The 12,206-nt window shown below is 42.7% G+C and overlaps 2 protein-coding genes across 5 annotated transcripts in view; one reads left to right on the top strand and one right to left on the bottom strand.

Annotated features, from left to right (window-relative positions):
- Nucleotides 1–12,206, top strand: part of LAMB3 (laminin subunit beta 3) — a 188,497-nt gene that overhangs the window by 75,399 nt on the left and 100,892 nt on the right. The gene's annotated exons all lie outside the window — the stretch shown is intronic.
- Nucleotides 1–12,206, bottom strand: part of HSD11B1 (hydroxysteroid 11-beta dehydrogenase 1) — a 69,933-nt gene that overhangs the window by 35,282 nt on the left and 22,445 nt on the right. For both annotated transcript variants that reach the window (XM_070384721.1, XM_005901355.3), the window contains exons 2-5: nt 9,845–9,958; nt 8,959–9,089; nt 8,141–8,252; nt 7,831–8,016 (exon numbers count right to left, since the gene is read on the bottom strand). In XM_070384721.1, the coding sequence (XP_070240822.1) occupies nt 7,831–8,016; nt 8,141–8,252; nt 8,959–9,089; nt 9,845–9,958 (543 nt within the window). The remainder of the gene's footprint in view (nt 1–7,830; nt 8,017–8,140; nt 8,253–8,958; nt 9,090–9,844; nt 9,959–12,206) is intronic.

Here is a 12,206-nt window from a genome sequence, read left to right as displayed (position 1 = left end):
GTTCTTATAGTCAATACTCATACAAATTTACATGGCATTTCACTTCCACTTAGGAACCTGCCCCTGGTGGTGGGTATTCAGGTTTCTTTTGGTGTTTTTATGACCATGAAGAATGCAGTGAGGGTTGCTTGCACCGGGATGTGGGCTTCAGGTCATAGGTGCCTGGCCTTCCTCTCTTGCTTATGGCTGCAGCCCCAGCATCTGCAGCTATGCCTGGATCAGCGTGGACCCACCATTCATATTTTTTGATAACTGAATCGACACACTTGGGAAGCATTTATGCAAATTTACCTGTAGCATAAATTTCTCAGGTGTAGCGTTAATCTCTCTCTCCCCAGCCATTCCTCATTTTGAAGTACCTTTGAGTAGATTTCTTCTTTTTAAAATCAAGGCTTTTTTCAAGAAGAAACCTCCCTGGGTCAAGCTCAACCATCTAAAGCTATCTAATGTCACCAGGTCAAATTCACTTTTCACTTTATAACTTTAAATTCAGCTGTTTCAGTGATATACCTTTGTCAGACTTTGCAGCATGAAGCTGCATGCGACATTGATTCACTGTATTTACTGTTAGAAAAGTTTTGTTAATATCTTAATAGGCAATGACATGGAAAAACAGCTCACAGAATAGAAAATATAGATGACCTATAAACACACGAACATGAAATTCACTCATTAATTACCTGACTTTTATGAAATATCCACCACAGGCCAGGTGCTACTGTAGGAAATAAGTAAATAAGTATAACCAAAAATAGAAGGCAATGGCACCCCACTCCAGTACTATTGCCTGGAAAATCCCATGGATGGAGGAGCCTGGTGGGCTGCAGTCCATGGGGTCGCACAGAGTTGGACACGACTGAAGCGACTTAGCAGCAGTAGCAGCAGCAGCAGCTCTTAAGGGGACAGGGACCTCACATTCCATTCCATAAGTAAACAAAGAAATTCAAACTGTAACCACTGAATGCCTTGTTCCTTTACTTACAGAACTGTCAATTGCTGAAAACTTGGTTAACTCTCCAAAGCAGGTGTGAGATGAACACTCATATATACTCAAGGTGGGAATGGAACATGATGTTCATATTCATTTAAATGGGTTTTTATTTTTGTGTATTTAAAAAGTCAGGTCTTTTATTTTTCACTTTTATATAAAGCAATTTGGAAATACATACCAATAGCCTTAGAATCATCAGTTCCATCATTTCACCCAGTAAATCTAGTACTAAAAATTTATCAAGGAAATACTCATCAACCAAGTCACAGATTTATGTATAAGATTCTTGTTTTAGGGTTTTAAAAATACATTGAGAGTAACTACATCCAAGTCCTCCTAAAACAGAGTTCCCCTGCTGAGCTTATGATTAACATTTCTATTCAAAACTTTATTCCCTTTCTTGTCCCACCTTAGTTTCCCTCAGGATTGAGGTGTATCAAAGAAAAGGGGGGATTGAAACCAAGTAGGACCCTGTGGGGGCATTCCTGGGTTCTATGGGCCTTCCATGTCCTCTATTTCTTATCTGTAGAAAAAAAGGCTTTTGTCTCTTAGGCCTTCTCCAAGTTTCAAAGAACAAGTAGCTAATGATTAGGACAAGAGTCACAGGACTCCTATATCCTCCTAAAGGGATATAAGTTATAATCTGATGCTTATCTTTGATTTGTTCTGCAGAAACTGTGCCCGCCCCCCGACCCCACTCAGTAGAGGATGATGAGTACATGCTGATTACAAGCACATAGACCCAGACTCTTGAAACTAGAAGGCTGATGATTGAGATCCCAGAAACATCACCCTGTTACCTCACCATCAGCCAGTCAGAAGAAGGTCCTCAAGCTAATCCTATGACAGTTTCCACAGCACTGTCTTAAAAAACCCTTGTCTAAAAGTCAGTGAAGAGTTTGAGTCTTTTGAGCATGGGCTGCACGTTCTCCTTGTTTGGTGCCCTGCAATAAACGCTGTACATTCCTTCACCATAACCTGGTGTCCGTAGATTGGCTTTGCTGTGAAACAGTGAGCAGACCTGAGTTTGTTGTTGTTGTTGTTCAGTCACTCAGTCATGTCTGACTCTTTGTGACCCCGTGGACTGCAGCACGCCAGGCTTCCCTTCCTTCACCGTCTCCTGGAACTTGCTCAGATTCACGTCCATTGAATTGGTGTGGCCATCCAGCCATCTTGTCCTCTGTCATCCCCTTCTCCTGCCTTCAATCTCTCCCAACATCAGGGTCTTTTCCAATGAGTCAGCTCTTTGCATCAGGTGGCCAAAGTATTGGAGCTTCAGCTTCAGCATCAGTCCTTCCAATGAATATTCAGGGTTGATTTCCTTTTGGATTGACTGGTTTGATCTTCTACCTGAGTTTGGTTCCATAAGAATAATTGTTCTGTATTTATATGTATCTAGAAGTAAATTCTTCAAAATATTGGCACGATTATGGAGGAGTTTTATTCTCAGCTTTGTGCTTCTCTTCATTTTTCCCAATTTTCATACTCTGTGTGTGTGTGTATGTGAAGCTTTTATAATCACAGAAATATTTTAAAAAAGTGTTAGGGCCATTATTAGTTCCATTATTTTGTGCCTTTAATTTATAATCTTTTATGAGAGGTGTATTTCAGAATTTGCTTCCTATGATGCTTCCTTCTTTTGAATATAATCTTGTCTATCATTGATTCTGTTTTATTCCTTTTTTTGTCAAGAAACTCAAGAGTCAATTTAGAAACTTAAGCACAGCATCTATGTTGAGTCTAATTTTGGCATTTTTATATTCTTCTCTTAAAACCTCGTTTTTTACTTGGGTATTTCCAAATAAAGGGTATTTGTTATAAGCCTTTTCAAACTCTTTGGTGAGTGGACATAAAGGCATGGATGATGGTAGAACTCTGCTATTTTCGTCAGGAACAGTACTTGAATGAAAATAATGGTCTAGCAGGATTAAGGAGCCATGACTACTTAAGTTTTTCCAACCCACCCCTTTCAAGGGAGTAATGGTCACATGAATAGCATTATTTTTTCAACCTGCACTAATAGCATTGTTTTCAACCTTCACTAAATTGTCGCGGTCACAGCAGGGAGTCTTCTCCCCCACTTTAAAGTCTCCCCTCACCGCTCTAGGGCAGCAGATGCGACACTGAACTCCAATTCCAGTGTGCCAAGTTGTTTGAGTCCTCCGGATTCCGTCTGAGCACAGTCTCTTGAATTTAGGCAACAATGACTCCTGCAGTTTTTATGTGCAGGTGGTTGGTTCTTCCTCTGAACTCCTTTCGGTCTTCTCCCAGGCCCTACAGAGGACAAATCTACACACACACACACACACACACACACACACACACTCACCTTCCTGGTGTTTCTCCCCACGCCCCTCGACACTGTTCAAACCTGCAGCATTCCCCTCATCACGTAAATACCTACATCTATATGTAGAAATACTTCCACTCACCTTGGCAATTGTGCACCCTGAAAATTATTTCTGAGGAAATCAGGTTTAAGAGTAAAGATTCATCTTAGAAAAATTAAGACAATTGGGTGAGGGATAAATTACCTCATTTTACTGTATTTGCTAGGCTTCTTTGCATCCTAGGCAATGGCACCCCACTCCAATACTCTTGCCTGGCAAATCCCATGGATGGAGGAGCCTGGTGGGCTGCAGTCCATGGGGTCGCTGAGTCAGACACGACTGAGCGACTTCACTTTCACTTTTCACTTTCATGCATTGGAGAAGGCAATGGCAACCCACTCCAGTGTTCTTGCCTGGAGAATCCCAGGGACAGGAGAGCCTGCTGGGGTTGCACAGAGTCGGACACAACTGAAGCGACTTAGCAGCAGCAGCAGTTTGCATCCTAGATCTTGGTTGCCACCCCCCCTGCTTCCCTTCAAGTCATATCCATACATTAAAAATGAGCCTATATTTCAGGAACAAATGAATGTCAGAGCTGAAGGCTCTGAGATTAACAGCTCTAAACTCTTCCCCTTGTCTGTATGCAAAGCGGAATTTTGCGTAATCCAAATCCTGTTAGCTGATCAGTTGAGAAACCTGTTTCTTTTTCTTCTTTGTAATGTAGAATTCTTGAAATAGGTTTAGACCACACAGCCAGTCCACAACCAACAAGTGGGTTAAAGTCCAACAAATAACTTCATGCACTGGTTTGAGTTTTCCCAGGAAAGCATTGTCTTACAGGCTATTTGCCTCTGGCTAGTCAGCTGTAATGTGATTGAAATACTACACGTATGTATAAAAAATAGTAGGAAACAATGCTGGGAATGAGTAAACAGGGAAAGGAATACACTTGAATAATTCTTATAAAATATATAGGAAGCTGATCTTTTTAAAAGATTTACTTGGAGAATAATGAATAGGTAACTGGAGACATTTTATGGAGCTTCCAAAGAGAGATATGAGAACTCAGAGGTTACTGACAAGGTTCTTTTACTCCTTTTGGTGTGTTTTTCATTTCGAATATTTGAAGAAGCCCCGTGTTTTATTTCGTCTAGTTTCATTTCAGAATAGGCCTTAGAGTTTTCTTGCTACGGAAGAATCACGACCCCTACCCTTATACTGGCCCAATGCAGTTAACATTTGTACTCTAATTATTGCTAATATTTGTATCACCAATGAAGCTGAAAAAGAGAGAGGAAGTAGGGTTTCTAAAGGTAACTTAGCAAAATGAAGTAGGTAAGAATAAAGAGGAAACATTGAAAGGAATCTGGTGAAGACTGAAAAGTCTTTACAGGAGATAATGTTAAATGGATCCTCAGGGGAAAGCCAGGGTGGCGGGGGCGGTGGTTTGTCCATGATTCCCTTGATGGGGCATAAAGGAGGGGCAGAGAAGCAGTATCAGATGCTGGGTGCCAACTGTCGTGTGTGTAGGTAACATGGGGTTCACAGAATCAGGGGATTCAGAAATGGAATGACTTTTACTTTTCTAAAATTGAACCTAAGATAACTTTTTTGACTCATGGCCGATAAGCTTTCTTCAGATGTTTTCAAATGTTCTCTGCCTAATTCAGTGATTTCCGCCCCCCCCCCACCCCAGTCATATTGGAGTATTAATCTTCCTGTCTCAGTTTGTTTCACAAATACCATGCAGGTATTTTCTTTCCATTCTTTATCCTACCCCACTGTCCCCTGTTTCACTGCCTGATCTTTTTGACTTCATGATGGATCTTGGATGTGACAGAGATTGGGTCCAGAATGTGTGTGTATGGTGTGAGGTACACGTGTGGGGTGTCCTAGAGGGAACACCACCTCTAGTCTTATACGCATGGGTGATGTAGGGGAGACTGTTTTTGTCAACATCAGTGTCTTTTATAGAAATAGAACCCCTGATTTTCAGCTGGACACAAGTCCATCCTGAATAAAGACCATAACTACAATTAGCTGTAGCAGAAGTGTGTGACATTCAAGTTCTTCTTCCTTGAAAGTGTTCTTCTTTCTTCATTTTCTCTAGCTAGAATTCTGACATGATAATGAGCCATTTTGGACACACAGGTGAGGATAATAATGCCCAGATATGCTGGTTTTGGGATAGAAAGTTCCCAGATGATTCCACAGATAGAACTTCTATTGCAGCTCTAAACTCTTCCCCAGGCTGTTCCATGTTAGAAAAATAAATTTAGATATGTTTAAGCCATTGTAAATTTGGGTTTTTGTGACACTAGTTCAACATATACCCAAACTAGCACGTGGTGAAAAGAGGGAGACTAAGCAATGTAACTAGATATTACACACACATAGAGACTTGAGCAGTAGGTGCCAGAAATGGTGTTGAGTGGTAGATGGATGTGGACAGTAAGGACCTTCCCAGAGGCGACAGTACTGTCTCTGATGATGCGAAAGAAGTAGCCAATGTTTTAGAGAACGTATTAAAAGTGTAGGATTTCTATGTAATGCAATACATGGAAATGCACTGGGGAGAAAAACAATTGCTGATTACTGCAATTCAATAAACCACTTAATGCAGTCCCTGGAAAGAATTATTAAAAAGCCATCCCAATGCTCTTTGGCTGACCTTAGGTTTAATCTGAGGTTTTGCATCCCCCTGTTTGTGGGATTCAGATTTTAAGGAGGAAGGATTAAGGAACACATTTGCTGACTGTCTGAAAGAACAACAAAACTTCAATTAAAAAAAAAAATATAGTCTAGAGCAGGGAAATTCTTCAATTAGGGTGCGAAAGGAAAGTGCTTGTACTTTGCAGATTCAGACATTCTTCAAAACAAACAGGCTGGATTTTTGGCTATACAAACAACAGACACGAAGGACAGCAGTCCAGCTAGGTTTCTACCTCCCAGAGTCCACAGAGACCACGAGGCGACATTTAGTCATTGGAGAAGACGTGCAGAAACAGAGGTTATCAGAATTTCATCATGTCCCCAGCCTGCTGCGCTAATTCTGTTCCTTCTGAGACTATTTCGGCCGCATCTTACACAGAGTTAAACTCACCAGATAAAGCACACCCTATGTCCAGAGTGGCTGTATCAATCAACCGAGACCATAAAAGCCACCTACACCATGACCGACCTGCGGGTTTTGGCCGATGCCCGAGGAGGGGTTGGGGATGTGCCCAGCACCCTCTCACTCAGTATGCATCCAGATGCTCTCCCTTCCTTTCAGCGCAGAGAGAGGCTGTGTCTGGGGAGGGGTGGGGGAGTCTGTGTTGTCCAGGAAGCACAGGGATGCATATCAATCACTCTGTTTGGCGGGTAGCACAGACACACTGCCCTTTTATCCTATCACTATGCAGGCCTTTCCCGTCCGTCCGCGAAGTAGGACTCTTTACAATATAGATGGTGTTCTGAGTCACAATAATAACGCGCGTTTGTGAACTACTCAAGAAATTACAGAGCTTCTAGGTGATTCATTTTCACATTGCCAGGAGCCACATGCAGATGGCCAATTCTGATCCTGGTGTTTGCGTCTTCCAGCCATGTCCCTCTCACTGACTAATCAACAAATAATGTGTGGCAATTCTCTACTGCACCCATAATGAAACGGGCCTAGGAATCCCCAAAGTTGGAAACTCTCTGGCTTTTCCCTGGTGATCCCTTCAAATGCTGTCACCATCAAAAGCACAGGGGGCCTCTCTTGATTTTGCAGCTTTCTCTTTCTGAATATTTCTCTGGACACACTTTCTCCCTACCCTGTTGGTGGATTAAAATGAACTTTTGATGTAGCAAGTTCAGATTTTGGAGAACACCCCCGATATAGGCAGGTCTGTTATAATTTGGTTTATTTGTTTTCGTTGTTCATTTTGACTTGGCTTAACCCACTTACCAGTCAACTGTGTGTTGTTAAAATATTTCACCTCTCAGTTCTCCCTTTGCACCAACTAACTTCAGCAACCTATAGCTCTGGGTCATGGAAGAAGCAAAATCTTCTTTACGATGACCAAGTCTGTCTCTGAGACTCAGGACAGGCGGCAGCCTTTCAATGACCCTAGGACTCCAGCTTGTTGATCACAAACCACCTGGCGAGTTCAGGGAAGCTCTCTGAACTGCTGTTCTCTCTCTGTAACTTCCAGGAACTCTGTAGTCTACCCACTCTGAACAGTCCTCATCTCTCTCATCTCCCTTGTTCCAAACACTCTCTCTGTTTCTCAGCACGCACACTCCTCAGTGAGTTTCCTTACCCAAGGCCCTTATTCATGTATCTGCCGGTCTACACATATGGGCAAGCTGTTCATCAGCTTTTGTTTAGTGTCAGCCTAAACATTTCAACTTCTGGTCTCTATTGTGTTCCTTCTCGGCATGCAAATGGGCAAAATGCATGTTCACGGCAGAGCCCTCAACGCCATCCTCCCTGGCACTCGGGCCGCTCCTGCCCTGCGCACTGGCCCCTGGCCCACTCACCGGCTATGGAGGAGACGACCACAATGCTCCCGTTGGTCTGCTTCAGCATGGGCAAGGCGGCTGTGCTCAGGACCACATAACTCAGAAGGTTGACCTCCAGGGTTCTGCGCAAGAGATGGATGTCATTGCTAAACACCCCCAAAGGCGTGTAGTGGATGTGGTTGAGAATGAGCATGTCAAGTCCCCCTGCAAGAGACGGCTGTGGTGAGAGAAACCATCTGAGGTTGATACCTCCCCCTCCCAGGTCTCAAGAGCTCCCTGGTGACCCCTAGGGCAAAGTCCAGAGGGGAGAGAGGAGACGCTGTCTCACCCACGAGCTCTCCAGCTTTGGCAACAAATTGTTCTGCGAAGGTCATGTTCTCCATGGTGCCCGCCACGTAGTGTGCTGAGGCCGCCCCCAGCTCCAGGCAGCGGGATACCACCTGCAGGGGCATAGTGGCAACTGGCGTGGGTCTTGGCTGCAGACCTTTGGTGGGGGCAGTCTCTGGCATAATGGGGGCTTAAATGAGAGGTTGCTCACAGCCCTGAAAAGTGTGTGTACGTGTGTGTCATTAAAGGCAACTGACATAGCATTTGTCCTCTGTTTGAAATACTGTCTGGAACAAGGTCAGGTTAGAGATGGATAAATCGCAGTGCTGGAGTTTAAGTCCATGGTTTGTGCTCATGAGTCTCTGTGAACAGATGGTTCTGAACACATGATTGATATGGATGCTAGTTTCCATGTGGGTAGTCTTAAGTTTGTGCGTATTTGTGTATCCTTGGATTTGTGAGTCTGAGTATGTAAGAGGGCGTGTGTCTGCATGGTGACCAGAATGTGAATTCTTGAATAGGTACTGGAATGTTGGTATCTAAGTACATGGCTATATATCTGTAACTCCATGTGTCAGTGTGTGTGAATGGGCATGTCTGTGAGCATGCAGAGCCCAAGAACTTTGTGTCTAGATATGTATGCATGAGAAGGAACACTTAAAAGCATACTTTGGTATTCCTGTGGGTGTTTGAATCCTGTGTGTGTGTGTGTGTATCTGTGTCTGAGTGTGCCAGTTCTGTTGGCATGTATAAGCGAGCATATAAAGGAATACATCTGGGCACATGAGGTACATATAGCTGTGGGCACAGGACCCTCACCTTCTTTAGACTTTCTTCTGACCTCGCTGTCACTACCACATGTGCTCCCATCCTTGCCAGGTGATAGGCCATTTCTCTTCCGATTCCCTTGCTGGCCCCCGTGACAATCACTCTCTTTCCTCGAAGCATCTCTGGGAAACCCCAAAAGGAAGTGAGGACCATGCATGGCACCAACATTCCTCATCCCACTCTAGAGGTGGAGAGCTTTATCTCAGTGTCTGAAGGTTATGAGCCCACATCAGCTCATCCCAAGCTGCATAAATCAGTGAAGGGACAGACCCGTCTTTCGGAAACATTTTCTGAAATGGGAATTTGCTTTGGTGGCTCAAAAGCAAGTCTCCCTGCTGCCCTTTTTGAAAACCCCCATGGACAGAGAGTTTAGCTAAAACACTGGAGTTCCAGACGTTTCTGGACTCATCCGATTGCTCAATTGAAATAAAATTCAAAAAGTCATCAAAACACATGTGCTCATAGAGATTCCAGGGATTTTCTCTCACTTCTATTTAGTCATCAACTCCAGAATTCATTCTTATTTCCCACTTATCCACCCCTTCACAGAGCTCAATTATCTGGTGAAGTTGTGAATTTTGGAATTACCCTCATTTTTTTTCCTTTTTTTTTTTTTTGCAGGAGATCTAAAATTGCTTTCAATTTAATGTGCCAAATAAAACATGGATTATTTAGCAATCTTTTAACCTCCTCACATCCCATAAACAGAAGCATAGTCTTACCTCAGGGTCCCGTCTTGTCCAGCAACTCTGGGGATCAAGAACTCCTTCTGATCCTCAGAAACATTCCAGCCATCCCTGGGTGTTAAAATCAATTCCTCCAGCCATCCCTGGGTTTTAAAATCTTTTCCTCCAAAATTAAACACATTGGTACTTACCTGGTCTGAATTCCTCATTTGCAGAATAGTAGTAGTAGGCCAAGAAGATCCCCAGGATGGGGAGGAGGTATTTTTTCATAAAAGCCATCAGACAGGGATCTGGCACGAGGAGCCCTGTGGGACACACAGAGAGAACCTACAGAGCTTTCTACAACCTCCTAGGCAGGCAGCAGCCTCCGAATTGTGACATCAGGGACGGGGGAGGCTGGAGTAGTCTCAGGCAGTGCTAGCCAATTTCCCTGTCAGAGCCGCGATTGGCTTTGGGTGGGATCCCATTCGTCCCTGGCAGCCTGTGTGGTAGATTTCATAATGGACAATGTTTACTCCATTTCATTGAGCAAGAAGAGACTTCCAGATGGCCAGGCTCATGACTGTACAGAACTGGATTCCTGAGCATCCCTACCCCGAGCCCATCTTCCTTGTAACGCCATTTATGCCAGGAATCAACGGCCTTTCAAAAGTGGTATATCAAAGGCTAGAGAGAAAGCGTGTGTGGGGCTTCTGAGGGAAGTGTGACTAATAGCAAGGAGAGCCAGAGTCAAGCAAATCTCACTCTCAGCCCCACCTCCCAGTCAGAAGCAATTAAAAATAACAGCACAAAACAGAAAAATAAGCTTAAGAAAAAAAAAGGTGCACATCTTGGAGGGGAAAAAAAAAGCAAACAAGCCTTATAAACCCCACATTCAAGTTCAATGAACAATATTACAACATCAAAGGAGAATGCAAGCCAGCTAGAACCCAGATGGCGGGAAACCCATGACCGGTCAAGACTCTCAGGCAAGTGCAACGGAATGTGCACTTATTACTTTAACAGCAAATAAAGAAGAAATGATGAGTGTCAAGGGAAAAAAAAGGCACTAAGCTATTAAAGTAGGTCTTTTAAACACTATAGAGAACCAAAAAAAATGTGGAGAGGATAATAGGAAGAGGGGAACTTGATGTAGAAGAAAAAAGAATGAGCATCGTTGAAGCAAAGCTAGCCTGAAAAGCCCACATCCAGTTAAAAATTGATCTAGTTAACAATCAAAGGACTAGGGGGAGAAATCCCTAGTAATTTAGAATTTATCACAGAAATATAGAAATAGCCACGTTGGTATGTCTGTCATAAGGATCAATGCTCAAATAATTTAGGATATTGTAATTGTTAAGTTTTTCAATTTAAAACCCACTATCGAAACCATACCCACTATCCTATCACAGAGAAAATCCAGAATTTTGCAAGTTGCCAATGGAGGCAAGGAAATCAATTTAATATGGCAGTAAGGGTGGGTACCAGTGCTTTGGAGGAGGAATGTAGGTTGAGGGTGAAGGATTCACATAAGATTAAGAGAAATTGAATTATGACTCCCAAGTATAGTATCTGGAAACATTCACTGAATTTTCACTTCAGAGCAAGGAAAAATAATTTAAGACCCAGAGGAGATGAAATAATTTGTCAACAAAGGCCCACACCTGCTTTCCAGGAAACAGTTCAGATCTGAGAACAGTTGAGGGTCAGACAGTTCACGGAGAACAAAATAGAAAAAATATTTTTAAAATTCAACTGGAAAATTACATTACATAGTGTCAGAACTATAAGATACACACACACACACATATATGTATATATATATATATATATATACATATACATATTTCTTTTTTTGGTCACAGCCCGTGGCATGTGGAATCTTAGTTCCCTGACCAAGGATGGAACCAATGAAGTGTGGAATCTTAACCTCCGGACTGCCAGGGAAGCACCTGATGAAATAATTTCCCATCATTAAAATGCATTGATGAGAATGAGGATGCTACATAATGGTTGATGACTTTAAATCTTAGCAGTTTTTAAAAGTTTTGGTCTAAGGATCTTTTTTTTTTTTTTTAATTGGAGTACAGTTGCTTTAAATAGTTTATACTGTACAATAGTTTATTTACTTTAAATAGTTTATACTGTACAATGAAGTGAATCGACTATATGTATACATACGTTCTCTCCCTCTTGGACCTCCCTCCCACCATCTCCACTGCACCCCTCTAGGTCATCCAGAGCACTGAGCTGAGCTCCCTGTGCAATGCCGCAGGTTCCCACTAGCTATCTCTTTTATATATGGTAATGTATCTGTGTCAAACCTAATCTCCCAATACATCTCACCCTCCCCTTCTCCTTCTGCATGCACACGTACATTCTCTATGCTTACATCTCTATTCCTGCCCTGGAACGAGGTTCATCTGTACTTTTTTCCTAGATTCTACATACATGTATTAATATTCATTTGTTTTTCTTTCTCTGACTTACTTCACTCTGTATGACAGACTCTATGTCCATCCACATCTCTACAAGTAACCCAGTTTTGTTCCTTTTTATGATAGAGTAATATTC

The sequence above is a fragment of the Bos mutus genome, chromosome 16 (genome assembly GCF_027580195.1).
Source record: "Bos mutus isolate GX-2022 chromosome 16, NWIPB_WYAK_1.1, whole genome shotgun sequence".
Classification (NCBI taxonomy): Eukaryota; Metazoa; Chordata; class Mammalia; order Artiodactyla; family Bovidae; genus Bos; species Bos mutus.
Note: the sequence above shows the minus strand (reverse complement) of the source record. Positions and strands in the feature narration are given on the sequence as shown.